The 12,718-nt window shown below is 40.9% G+C and overlaps 2 protein-coding genes across 3 annotated transcripts; one reads left to right on the top strand and one right to left on the bottom strand.

The window, feature by feature from the left end:
- Positions 1 to 1,078: 1,078 nt before the first annotated feature.
- Positions 1,079 to 5,299, bottom strand: dcaf7 (ddb1 and cul4 associated factor 7). The gene is made up of 7 exons (XM_053442917.1): positions 4,916 to 5,299; positions 4,452 to 4,610; positions 3,775 to 3,886; positions 3,561 to 3,679; positions 3,261 to 3,470; positions 2,588 to 2,705; positions 1,079 to 2,338 (listed from the first exon to the last, which is right to left on the bottom strand). The coding sequence occupies exons 1-7, from the start codon at positions 5,051 to 5,053 to the stop codon at positions 2,166 to 2,168; spliced, it is 1,029 nt and encodes a 342-aa protein (XP_053298892.1). The 5' UTR covers positions 5,054 to 5,299; the 3' UTR covers positions 1,079 to 2,165.
- A 623-nt stretch (positions 5,300 to 5,922) lies between these two features.
- On the top strand, positions 5,923 to 10,765 carry ccdc47 (coiled-coil domain containing 47). 2 transcript variants are annotated; one of them, XM_053442941.1, is made up of 13 exons: positions 5,923 to 6,076; positions 6,893 to 7,191; positions 7,309 to 7,410; positions 7,778 to 7,952; positions 8,065 to 8,186; positions 8,279 to 8,344; positions 8,476 to 8,577; positions 8,705 to 8,815; positions 8,998 to 9,083; positions 9,185 to 9,243; positions 9,333 to 9,442; positions 9,544 to 9,711; positions 10,269 to 10,765. In XM_053442941.1, exons 2-13 carry the CDS (start codon positions 6,901 to 6,903, stop codon positions 10,347 to 10,349), a joined length of 1,473 nt encoding a protein of 490 aa, XP_053298916.1. In that variant the 5' UTR covers positions 5,923 to 6,076; positions 6,893 to 6,900; the 3' UTR covers positions 10,350 to 10,765. The 2 variants fall into 2 exon arrangements, with proteins under 2 accessions (XP_053298916.1, XP_053298917.1); XM_053442942.1 differs by having other exon boundaries at positions 5,951 to 6,071.
- The last annotated feature ends 1,953 nt before the right edge of the window (positions 10,766 to 12,718 follow it).

Below are 12,718 nucleotides of genomic sequence, written 5' to 3'. Positions count from 1 at the left end.
GCAATCAACTGCATCCTAGGCCAAGGTTTCCTTGAAGAGAGGAGAAATGACAAGGACTCATGTGTTTCACGTGTGAAAAGTTATCTGCTTTCACTTTGTTAAAGAGTTGCACAATTAGATTATAGAAAACAATCATTTATCTTGTACTGAAATTATTTTCATAATATTAGAGATGTGTTAGTAACATTAAGAGCCATATGTAACTATGAGTGTAAAAAACTCCCTGTTTTTAATGAGTGTTGAAAAAATATCAAAAGGCATAACCACAACTGTGAACGATGGAGGTTCACGGCTGTATTAGAAAGAATAACAATTTTCATCTCATGTTTCATGCTCGGACATTTTGACTCAGCAGTTCTTGTTGGGTGTGACATTTGTACTCCAGAGGGTTTCTACAACACACAGTCAAGCAGAGAAACACTCACACTTAGCTGGTCGATCATGGCTGCTTTGCTCGGTTTCCCCCCGGTTTCTTTTTTCTGTTACTGCACTGTTCAGCTAAAATGTGTCAGACGTCTTCATGGAGCGGTCACGTGGTTTCACAAAGGACCAGATACTGTACTGGACCGTGATATTTAACACTGCTGAGGGTCCTGTGAATGGTATATGTCAATCAAGGGCGTCCTTTGTGGAGATGAAGTAACAGTTCCAACCCTGAGGTGAATGTAATGCCTTTGTAAGCATTTATAAATCTGTATGTTGTTTCTGGAAGCACAAATTTCTGTTATTTATCTTTGATTAAAGACACTGCAGATTTACAACAGGAGTCCACATTGCTTTTATTTTCCAAATGTTGACCTGAGTGAAAGTATTTACTCAACAGAATAATACACCAGTTTAGGCATTGGCTGATAAAAACGGGCAGATAGGAGCCTTTCACAGACACATCAGTGTCTGTGTTTGGCAGTATGCGCAGATATTAGAATATATTTTAAATCCAGCTATTCCTTTGCGTTCTCCTTAAATGCATTATTTGGCAGTGTTATGGTGACATCGCCTAACTACCTAATGCAGGGGAAGATCGATGTGACCGTTAACACACTTCCAACTTAACAAAATGAAGCCAAACATCAACAGGTTTGTTCCTAAGACATGGAGGAATACAATTTATTAGAGCAAATTCAATAATAAACTTTATGAAAAAAGCTACAACATGAACACTTGGCTTACCAACATCTCAAGTTGATATATTTATATGTATGTACATTTTGCCTTGTAATGGCATGCTACAAGGACATGACCCTTTAATTATTGAAAACAACAAAAAAAAGAGAGGCAGGCGTCGTCAGAAAGTTGTTTTTCGCTCTCCTCTCGTTTCACAAAGCACTCTAACACAAAGAAAATGCAGCTTTCCAAGCACAATCTTCTACAAATAAAATGAAGAAGAAGAAGAAAAGGAGGAGAACTAGGGAGGTGGGAGACTGAACAACATTGCTCTGGTAGGTTCTCAGTGTTGCTGTACACGGCTGACTCACAGTATCAACAGCCCAACTTAAACACACCATATGATGACAGACACCACCGCAGTGACGATATGAAGCCGCCTCTGGTCATTTTTACAATTTTTAAAAGTTGCACAGGTCACAAGTTAGAGCCTGAATACAAATATGTGGAGAGGGGATACCGGAAAATGTAAATTGCCACAGAGGTCAACAAGACAAAAATATTCTTTGAATCAGCAATAATGGTATGAGTCCACAATAAAACTACGACATATTCCTACGTATTCGAGAGGACATCTGCCACCTAGAGTAGTTTTTAATCAACCTTTACAAATCAAACAGATGAAACACACAACATCTAAATCCTTTATGATAATCTCACATCTGGCTGAAATCCCACCAAGAAGTATAAAAACATTGGATCTTCAAAGACAACAGCTCAGAGTTCAATCGTCTTAGCTGCTGTGCTGATGTTGAACACTACCTTGTGAGCAAAATAAATAAGAGCATAAACACATTTAATAGAAGAATGTAGTAAAGACGTGGAAGAAAATGTAAAACAGGTTATTGAGGAGTTGGTATGTGATACTCCGAACACCTTCAGACAGTTCACTCATGACCTCATCATCGTCTTGAAAGAAGTGGGATGGGGGGGGGGGGGGGGGACAAGTCCAAATCTGAAACAAAAAGCTCCTTCTATTCTTCATCTAAGTGTCCGTAGCTTTAGACACGCAGGATCTCCAGGCAGTTGTTGTAGCAGATGGCGATCCAGTCCGGCTGTGTGGAGGCCCACTGCACGTTGTTGATCTCCCCTTCAGCAGTGTAGGCCAGGATGGGATCCTCAATGGCCCGCGGCATCTGCTGGATGTCCCAGATCAGGGCCTGGTGGTCATCAGCTGAGGGAAGAAGAGAATTAGAAGAAAAATATAAGAAACAACACGGCTCCCTCGTTTTTTTCGAAGAGGCTCATCTGTGGACAAATCTTCAGGCATCTAATTACACTTTAAACTCATTGCTCCAATTGGGTCTCCTGGCTGGTATTGTATGTCTCTCTGGTCCATTATCTGAAAAGACACATCCTCCACCAACGCAGCCTTGTGAGGTGTTTAATCAAAGAGCCACTTTAGGCCTAAGTGTCTGCTTACCTGCAGTGCAGATGTGACACGAGGAGTGAGGGGCCCAGGCAATGCCGTTAACACAGGCCCGATGGTTGTTCAGCCGAGCCACTGGTGTGCAAGGCACACGTACGTCCAGGATGACCACCTATGACACACAAATATTGATGATAGGTTAGATATAGAGCTTTAGCTTGGAGCTTTTGATTATACCACATGATCTTCCTTCCATCCCTCTGATAAATGTTGTTAATAATGTTCTTTTGTTGATGTGCTCTATTACAACTGACATCTATTGCAATTCTGTCCATTCTGAGAGAGGGATCCCTCACTTGCAACTCTCTCTGAAGTTTCTGTGTTTTTTTCCCCTTTTAAAAAAGGGGTTTGAGATCCTTTCCTCGTTCTAGTTGAGGGGTCAGAACAGATTGTTAATTGCGAATATGGTTAAACAAGTGGTTGTTTAATTGATCTTTACATTTTTCATGTAATTTTTCTAAACACTATGTACCTATTCATCTATTAAGACTGACTAAATGGAGGACTGTTAATACCAACTTCAAAGCCAACTTCAACAACAACTCCTTGCAGTGCTCATCTGCTCAGAAAAATGTAAATCTGAGCATGATCGACAAATGGGAAACTAGTTTTTTTGGGGGTGAAATAAATGATTTGATCAAAGGCTCCATCGTTAAAGAAAACTCACCTCCATTCCGTCCATGGCCATCGTGGCCAGGTAGTTGGGGTCCTGCTTGTTCCAGCACAGGCGGAGAAGCGGGTGGTGCTGGGGGTCTTCATAGATGATGGTGCTGTGCTCCAGGTGTCGGAGGTCAAACATGCGGACGGACCCGTCAGCTCCTACAGAGGCAAACATGTCTCTGCCGCCTCCTGCGCGGCTGAACGCAATGTCATACACCTGAAAACACACAGAAACACATTAAAGTAAATGTTCTTTCGGGCTGTGAGCACAACCCCACTTCATTTTGCAGTGCAGACACAAACACACCTCTTTGTCATGAGCGATCAGCTGAGTCTTCACATGTCCAGAGACCAGGTTAACTCGCCCCAGCACCTGACCGGTCTCCAGCCCCCAGATGGTGCAGGTGGTGTCAATGCTGGATGTGCCTGCAGGTTGAACAACACTTTAGAAACTCAAACTTCATCCGTGAAGAATTAAGCTCTAGCTTTCTAACTATAAATCATTACAGAGGATTTCTTACCCAGCAAATTGGGATCCACTTCATTCCAGTCGAAAGAGGTGAGGGGCGCACAGAAGTCTGAGTTCTTGTTGTTGTTCAGCAGACATTCAAGACGCGTTTCTGTGTCGCTGACCTGAAAGACGGAGGCACAGGACTTTAATTGGTACCAATGTCAAGTCAATATGACCAATTCACAACAACTATCTGGCCAAGCTGACTCAGTACACAAACTAATAACAACATGGCTACTTCTGGATATGATTGATAACTGACAGATATGTCTCTTTTACACCTACATTTGAGAGTATCCCCTGTAAATGCAGCTTGAAAAGAGTCTTTAAAGATCTCTCCTCCCATTCTATGTCTCTTGAAACTGTTGTCCACAGGGACACACAAGCAATTTAGATAAGGCTAAGAAGATCCCATATTTGATAAAAAACAAGTCTATACAACACATTTGCTGGAGATTATTTCTAGCAGCAGATATTTCTCATATGAGTATTTCCAGCCGCCAACTGGTTATGAAGGAACGTGTGCTGCAGTGTGCTTAAAATAGCTTTTGTCAAACAGTTGCTGTCGACTGCACAGCTTTGAATGACTTCAACAAAACAGACGATGCTTGTTGGGGTTGTCTGCCACGTGTTTTATTTGATCCTGCTCTGGGGATTTGATGAACAGGAGAGAAATGATCCACATACTCTCCAGATGCGCAGGTAGTCTCCACTGGTGGCCAACAGGTCCGGGTAAACCCCCTTGGTGTCGGGTATCCACATGATCTTGGTGGTCGGGTACGGGTGGTCAAACGTGTTCCTGCAGACAAACTCGGAGCTCTCCTCCTCCAGACCCACCAGCTGAACCTGTGCAGGAGCAAACACACAAACACCAGTTTCAGCGCGAGTCCATTGACTTTTCACTAAGCTACGAGGACTGGAAATGAACATTCCTGTGAATTACTTAGACAGGGGTCAGTGCAACTAAAGACACAAACTAGACCTGGTGCCTATTTTCCACATAGTTACTAATGCGTTAGTGTGGAGTGAGACCAAAACTGGGATTTTACGAGTAAGTGCTGCGCAGGACGGCTAGCATTAGCATTAGCTCGCCAACGCTTCCATCTTTAGCCTCGGCTAATAAATGGCCACATCCACAACACACTACGCACCTTGTTGTTGTATTCCTCCACAAAGCTCCCGAGTGCCAGTCGGAAGCGTTTGTCGGGCCGGACGCTCCAGTTCATCGCATACACCGTCCATGGCGCCTCGTATTTGTAGATCTCCTTTCTTTTACCGTGGAGCGACATCCCCCCCAAACTGCAGCTAGCACGCTAGCGTTAGCTAACTATGGAATAAGTGCTCGTCTGCGCAGTCTATGAGCCGCTACTCCAACTGACACGAACGGGTGTCAGCCTGCGGTGTGAAGAGGAGCATTTAATCAAGCGAATGCTGTTCCGGAGGAAGATTTCTCACCACTTCACCCAACAAAGAGTTGCATTGCTTCGTTGTGCTCTAAATAAACGGTCAAGTTGAACCAAACACAAGAGACTTCCGGTTTGGGGTTTTCTTTCTTTTTCTTTTTTGTTTTATAAAATCGCCAAATTCCCCCCAAAAGTTAGGTCTTTCTTTTACATTGTAGTCTAAAAATAGATATGATTATATAGATAGACAGATAATGAATGTGTTATTATAGGACATTTGTAAGAATAATATTCTAATCATATTATACTACACATTAAATACTTTTATTCAGTTATGTATTTGTTTATTTATGTTATTATTTATATAATCATTTATTATTAGTTCCTTTCCCATGTCAATTTGATTTGTTATATGCTATAGAAGTTCCTTTATTTGTTACGGTCCTATTCTTTGTTATATTGTCAGTAAGTAGTTACATGTGTCCTAGCTGTCTGTTTGAACGGGGACAATATATTAGGTTCAGTATGATATGTACAGTATAATTTGTAATCATTTACATGGTCACAACGGTTTTTATAAATGTCTACGCTATATGTATTATCATGAATTATTCATAACGCTATTCTGTTATAATTATTGTAGCTGTAGTTACGCGCTACGACCACCTGCGGCACTACAGCATCATAATCAGATAGGGCAGCACAACTCTTCCGGTAGAAACCTGCAAAATAAAACTTTATAATTACGCAGCTGACACCGTGGTCACGTGATATCCGGTGCGAGACCAGCCGATACCACTGCTTTTACTTTGAAATAATATCCCCCTTCCTCCTGTACGTCACTACCAAGGACAGTTCAGGTGAAGCCCAGCCAGCGTCCCGTTTACTGACAGATAATCTCGAGGCAAGGTGATGTAGACATTTTGTCATGTCGTTTTGTATGCGCTTCACTCTCTGAGATGTGTCAATGAGACAAACGGCTGTTTTCCGGTCAGGATCAGAGGCTGTTTGCTCGCAACATGGTCCCATGCTACCTAGCCACCGCTAGCATGCTAATGCAAGATTAGCTAAGAGCTAATATTAAAGTGAGAGAGTGCTGGGGGATGGGTCGGACCCTGTGATATACAGCTTTTGGTTTAATCCTACATTAGTTATCCTTTAGCGTGAAGTAATGTGCCAGTACAGAGGCGAGCAAAGTCAAACATAATCCGCTAATTTAGCCTGTTAGCAAGTATATCTCCAGTGTTAGCTAAAGTTAGTTGGTGCGGCTATCTGGTTGAATCTTTACCGGATTTAGCGACACAGGGTTCGGCTACTGAGCTAAGCCTGTATGTTGCCCCAGCAGCGTCACATTAGGCCAACACTATCTTATGTGGATTTATTGATATGCCTATATTTTTTGGTATTGCCACCAAAGTGCTTCACTAGAAACGAGTTCTCATTTAAACAATGTTTCTCAGTGGAGGTGCACTACAGCTCATTTACTCCTGCTAGTTAGTCTCTATCCCAAGGGATCATCTGGTCTTTGGGGGTCATATACAGTCTATGGGGTCATCACGTGAACACCCACTGTGTGAGCAGGGACTGGTCTGCTGCTGTGTTCACTGTGCGATTTCTTTCTGTATTCCACATGTAAACGGTCTCTATTTGACCTTCCCCTATTAGCCTTTAAACACCCTTATTTTTGTGTTTTCTTTTACACCCTGCTATTCCTACGTCATGCAGGTCCGACAATGCGAAGTGCATATCTCCTCCTGATACCCACGCTGCTCCTCCTTCTGGTCTTTCCTGTCACAAGAGGGCGTTACAATGATGACTTTGACGATGGCGAGGACATAGTGGACTTTGATGACAATGACTTTGCTGAGTTTGAGGACATGAATGAGGAGCAGGCAGCTGAGGCCGAAACTGACCCGCCGCCTCGAGTCTCACAGTCCTCGCAGCCTGATGAGGATGAGGATGAAGATGAAGCCACCGTGGAACTGGAGGATGGCCAGGATGGCTTTGAGGACTCTGAGACGCAGGTATATTGTCTTGTTGGGGGGGGGGACAGAGCTCATTAATCAGTTGTTATTCAATATTTATGGTTTTATATTAATCTATACAGAATCTATAGTAAAACTAATTACGTGTTTCCACAGGATCAAGACATGTACAGCAAGTTTGACAGGGAAGAGTTTGAGGGGCTTGAAGACATAGAGAAGACTGGCCACTCGATGAAGGACCCTCTTATAATCCACACAGTAAGCTGGTCTTATTGTTAAAATCTTCTCGGAATAGAAAAACCGTGCTGATTGTGATCTGCTTAGGATCTACATCACCAAAGGGTTTAGGTTGCTTGTAAAAAAAAACAAAAAATGTCCTAATGTATTTTAGAGCATGCTGCACTGTAATGCTCTTTCAATGTAATGGTGATGCTGTAATGGGAATTCTGGGAAGCATCTGCAGGAGGCCATTGTAATACATTTAATTTAAAGCAGACAGAATGCAGGTCAGCGCACTGTTTTTAGCTGCTGTTGAATAGGATTTGTGTCACTTATTTCAACTGTCAACATCTAACATCTCCTTATTCACACTGATATTGATATACAACCTGCTGTTTGTCTGTAGGTTCCTGCCCATCTGCAGAACAGCTGGGAGAGTTATTACATGGAGATCCTGATGGTGACCGGCCTGCTGGCCTACATCATGAACTATATCATTGGCAAGAATAAAAACAGCCGCCTCGCGCAGGCCTGGTTCAACTCACACAGAGAACTTCTAGAGAGTAACTTTGCACTAGTGGGTGAGTGCTTCCACATCTTTGTTCCCCGTTGTCTGTATATCCACTGCGTCTGTAGCAGCCAAATGATTCAAGCGGGGGAGGTCAGTTAATTTTCCGTAATTGGTTTGTAAAGGTGATGATGGCACCAGTAAAGAAGCGGTGAGCACCGGGAAGCTCAATCAGGAAAACGAACACATCTACAACCTGTGGTGCTCTGGACGTGTTTGCTGCGAAGGCATGATGGTCCAACTCAAGGTATGGGATATGTGTTACGCTTGATTTGTGTTCTGTTTTTAGAGCATTGTGTTCAATATAGTGACATGCAATATATTTATTTTCTTCCTCAGTTTCTTAAGAGGCAGGACCTGCTCAATGTTCTGGCCAGGATGATGAGGCCTGCCGGTGACCAAGTAGTACGTGCCTGTCAAACATTGATTGTTTGGCATCTTTGAAGTGATATTCAAAGTTCAGAATTTCTGGAATATATGAGTATTATCACTGTTCCTATTTTTCTAACCCACAACATCTGTCTGTTGGTTTGTAGCAAATAAAAGTGACTCTTAATGATGAGGACATGGATACTTTTGTGTTTGCTGTGGGCACGAAGAAGGCAATGGCAAAACATCAGAAGGAGATGCAGGACTTGGTAAATATCCTTTATAACGTTGGTCAATAAATCGCTGCATTTTGCAGCTACATTTGATATATTCATTTCGGTTCCACCTGTTACAGGAAAATCTCTGTATAATTTTGACGTCTCCCCTTATTCTCAGAGTGAGTTCTGCGGTGACAAGCCCAAGTCTGGGGCCAAGTATGGGCTCCCTGACTCCCTCACTATACTTAGTGAGATGGGTGAGGTCACAGATGGAGTGATGGACAACAAGGTGAAGTTTATTTATCTTTTATTTTTACCCTTGTCTCAAATTCATTATTATTATAAAATGATCTACAAAGGGTCTGAACATTTGAGAATAGTTTCTTGACTTTGGCCTGTATCAGCTTCCTGTACTTAAATCCAACTCTCCCATGACAACTTTGCCTATGGATCCATTTGTTTGTTTTTTAGATGGTGCATTACATCACCAACAATGCTGACAAGATCGAGTCCATCCACTTCTCGGACCAATTTTCAGGTCCAAAGGTTATGCAAGAGTGAGTATTATTCACGCCACCTTTATAATCTTTCAACTGCAAGTTATTAAAAGTTTTCTTGTTCTCTATGTGGCTCTAATAGTTACTGTTTTGTCTATCAGGGAGGGTCAGCCGTTAAAGCTGCCTGAGACCAAGAAGACGCTGTTGTTTACATTTAATGGTGAGAATTCTGTCTTTCCTTTACCCCATAATTAGATTTAACTGGTGGCTTTTATCTATATTTAATTTTTTTGGTGTGTTTGTTTGTAGTGCCGGGTATGGGCAACACCTCTCCCAAAGACATGGACTCTCTGCTTCCTCTCATGAACATGGTGATCTACAGCATCGATAAAGTCAAGAAGCTCAGACTCAACAGGGAGGTGAGCAGGATTCAAATGCACTTGTGGCACATGGTGCACCCAAATTTTAAATTGAAGTTTTAAGTGCAGCTGTTACTCACTCTATACTACTGTATATTTAGGGCAAACAGAAAGCTGACAGGAATCGGGCCCGGGTGGAGGAGAACTTCCTGAAGCAGACTCACGCTCAGCGCCAGGAGGCAGCTCAGACTCGCCGGGAGGAGAAGAAGAGAGCTGAGAAGGAGAGAATCATGGCTGAGGAGGACCCTGAGAGACAACGTCGTCTGGAGGTCTGAAATAGGAAATTATAAGGAATCATTCAACATTGTGGGATTTATGATTATTCTCTTTCTTGCTCACCGATAGATGAGAAGATTGATACCACTCTTGGAAGCAGAACATAACATAGACATTTTTCTGCAGAAATCCTATATTTTTGTATACAGCACATTGACACCAGTGTTGTCCCTTATCAACAAAAGCTTTCACTTGCCGGTTGTGAATTCTCTGGACTTATCAGGCTGTATTTTCACATGGGCTCACTCTGATATTCTCCTGACATTTTACTAGGAGGTGAATAGAATAAACTGTCCTGAGTAGCTGACTCAAACATTTGCATTGCCCCTCTGGATAGATTCAGGATAATGTCAAGAGTTCGGTGAATTTCTGAAAGCATCATAGGTGTAGCACTGTCAAAAGATAAGAATCTGCCTACCAGAACGTCAAAATTCACACTTCTGTTATACTTTGTTGGCTTTAGATTTTGTATCTTTTTACCTATTTAGCAGTGCTAACTGGCTATTCACTGCAAAAACATGTCAGTTGAATATACAATTTTGTCTTTTAGGAAGCAGCCCAGCGCCGTGATCAGAAGAAGATTGAGAAGAAGCAGATGAAGATGAAGCAGATCAAAGTAAAAGCCATGTGAAATTCCACCACAGGGATTGAGATACAAGCACACAAGGAAGTAGTGCTCAGTCTTCTCCAGCTTCTCTCACCACAGCTCTGGATCACGGTCGCTCCAAACAGACATCCTGTGCCTCTGGATGTGTCAAGCTTTGCTGCTCGTGCCACCACCTGCTCCATTTGGTGTGGCTAAAGCTTAATGACTGAGAGGGACTTTTTTTTCACCATCAAATCTGTCGCCACAAATCATGCCAGGATATTTCATTGTTTTCTTTTTTTTCTAAAACTATCTTCTCAAAACTAATCAAAGCTCTGTTTGAAAGCTGTGTAGCTAGATGAGGTTTTTAAACTAATTTTTTTATTAAAGTTTGTTTCTTGCAGGCTGTTTATATTGAATATCGGAGCAAAAATAATAAAGTGCACTGGAGTCTGTTGGAATACTGTCTCTTTTTTTTTTATGTTAAATATCTGATTACTGATGATTACTGAATTAAATATGGCCTGTGAGTCATTGAATAATGGTGTAGTAATAGTAATGTGCAATCTAGTAACTTATACACAGATCCCTTGGAACCAGCAGTTAAGAGTGAGGGACTAAAACAGGCACCAGAGGCTCGATGCTTAATTTAACTTATAGTTGTGTCAGCAGAGTCTGAACTAGATTTGGTTACATCAGTGTGGTCGTCTCTTTACAAGCTGAAAGAGGTAATGATAGCCCTGTCTAGTCAGAAGCTTTTTATAATGTAAATCTGAAACAATAAAAAGTACCTTCTCGGGAAGTTGCCATGGAATATATTGAAGTCACCCAAAAACTTAACTCCTAAGTTAATAACAGTACATTATACAGGTGTACAGAAGTGAATAATGTATAAACTGCCCAGTGTAGTAGTGTCCATTGGTAATGGTGCAGACGATAAGAATGAACTTTCATAAATCATGATATTGCAGACATACACTCAGGTGCCGGTTCTGGATACTTATCTAAAACTAATGCCATCCAATACTCCCATGACGGTTGTAATGTCCAGTTTTTGTTTTTTAAGGGGGTTTGCTCTTATGCATGGACATTGTGGATGATGTAGCTATGTAGTAAAGACAAACATTAGTGTAAGTGAGCCCTAGTGAAGACATTGAGTGGAAACGGGAGACTTCAACAACAGACTGGTGGTTCTTTCTGGTCTAACCACACTTATATAAACTGAGTTAACTCAACACCAGTCCATCATTATTCACATCAAGACCTCAGTAGCACAGGAGATTGTGTATTCACCCAACTGCCACTTCTCAATAATACCTTCAGGACACAGGTTCAGATCCACAAGGTGAAACAGGGCCCAGCACCACCTGCAGCACGTCAAACTACATCTTCAAAATTATCCAAATATTAATAAAAATGCGTAGTACTTAATTTCTTTCTGCCTTCTTGCTCAGGTTTTTATTTCACATGCTATTCTGGCTTGCCTGTCCATAATTTTAGTAAATGATATCACAGTTTATGGTAAAAAAAACAAAAAAACATAATTTAAACTGTTAAGTAGTAATAAACTGTAATTTTTAACTCCGAACAATTTAGAGGTTTGCTTCTCATTGACGCAATTTCTGAATTTGTTATTCTGAATCACAAAATATTTTGAAACCAACCATTAAATCTTGGTGTGGATCCAGTTTTTTTTTACTTAATATTGTGAGATAGGGTGTGTAAAAATAAAAAAATGTTTCAACGAAATCTATTTTAGTTCTTTATGAAAATAGTTCTTTATGAAAATCCAGATCTCGTGAATTTATTCAGTGCCTTTCTAGTTCGCTTTATGTGATTATGTGATGCTTTGCTGACTTCACATATAAAACTTGAAAAATAAATAAAAATAATCTTTACATGTTTATGCTTCAGTAATATTAATACAACAATAATAAAAATACTGACAATGACCATTTTTGTAATCAACATTTTTAGTTTTGATACTTTAAGTACTTTTTGTAGATAATAGTTTTTACTCAGTTACTGCGGTGATCTACTTGTAATGGAGTATTTTTTACACTGTGGTACTGCTACTTTTACCTAAAGATTCTCAATACTTCTTCCACTGTTGTAATAACCATGTGCAGTCGGTTTTATTATCAAAGGCTATAGAGAAAAGGTTAATTATATAATAAATAACTGTATTTATTGTTATCTGTGTTGTATATTAGATATTAATAACAATACAAAATGTAACAACTATTGGGTCAGTAATCGGATCAACAGTATTTTGAGTTAGCCGACCTGGCACGACTCAGCCTTTAGGGGGCGGTGTAGTTATTTAACATAGCTTGAGTTCCTATAAGCAGATTCGATCATATTCTTTCCAAGTATAAAAATCCCGCCATAAAAATAACATAGTTAGTTTTTCC

Source organism: Pleuronectes platessa, chromosome 16 (genome assembly GCF_947347685.1).
Source record: "Pleuronectes platessa chromosome 16, fPlePla1.1, whole genome shotgun sequence".
Lineage (NCBI taxonomy): Eukaryota > Metazoa > Chordata > Actinopteri > Pleuronectiformes > Pleuronectidae > Pleuronectes > Pleuronectes platessa.
Note: the sequence above shows the minus strand (reverse complement) of the source record. Positions and strands in the feature narration are given on the sequence as shown.

What these genes read in the sequence shown, in the direction of transcription:
- dcaf7 (XM_053442917.1), bottom strand. Translation starts at nt 5,053, where the DNA reads ATGTCGCTCCACGGTAAAAGAAAGGAGATCTACAAATACGAGGCGCCA. An exon ending in AGTGGATCCCAATTTGCTGG is followed by an intron (nt 3,680 to 3,774) that starts GTAAGAAATCCT and finishes TTCAACCTGCAG; the next exon opens with GCACATCCAGCATTGACACC. An exon ending in TGATCGCTCATGACAAAGAG is followed by an intron (nt 3,471 to 3,560) that starts GTGTGTTTGTGT and finishes GTGTGTTTTCAG; the next exon opens with GTGTATGACATTGCGTTCAG.
- ccdc47 (XM_053442941.1), top strand. Translation starts at nt 6,901, where the DNA reads ATGCGAAGTGCATATCTCCTCCTGATACCCACGCTGCTCCTCCTTCTG. An exon ending in GAGTAACTTTGCACTAGTGG is followed by an intron (nt 7,953 to 8,064) that starts GTGAGTGCTTCC and finishes TGGTTTGTAAAG; the next exon opens with GTGATGATGGCACCAGTAAA. An exon ending in GGTCCAAAGGTTATGCAAGA is followed by an intron (nt 9,084 to 9,184) that starts GTGAGTATTATT and finishes TTTGTCTATCAG; the next exon opens with GGAGGGTCAGCCGTTAAAGC.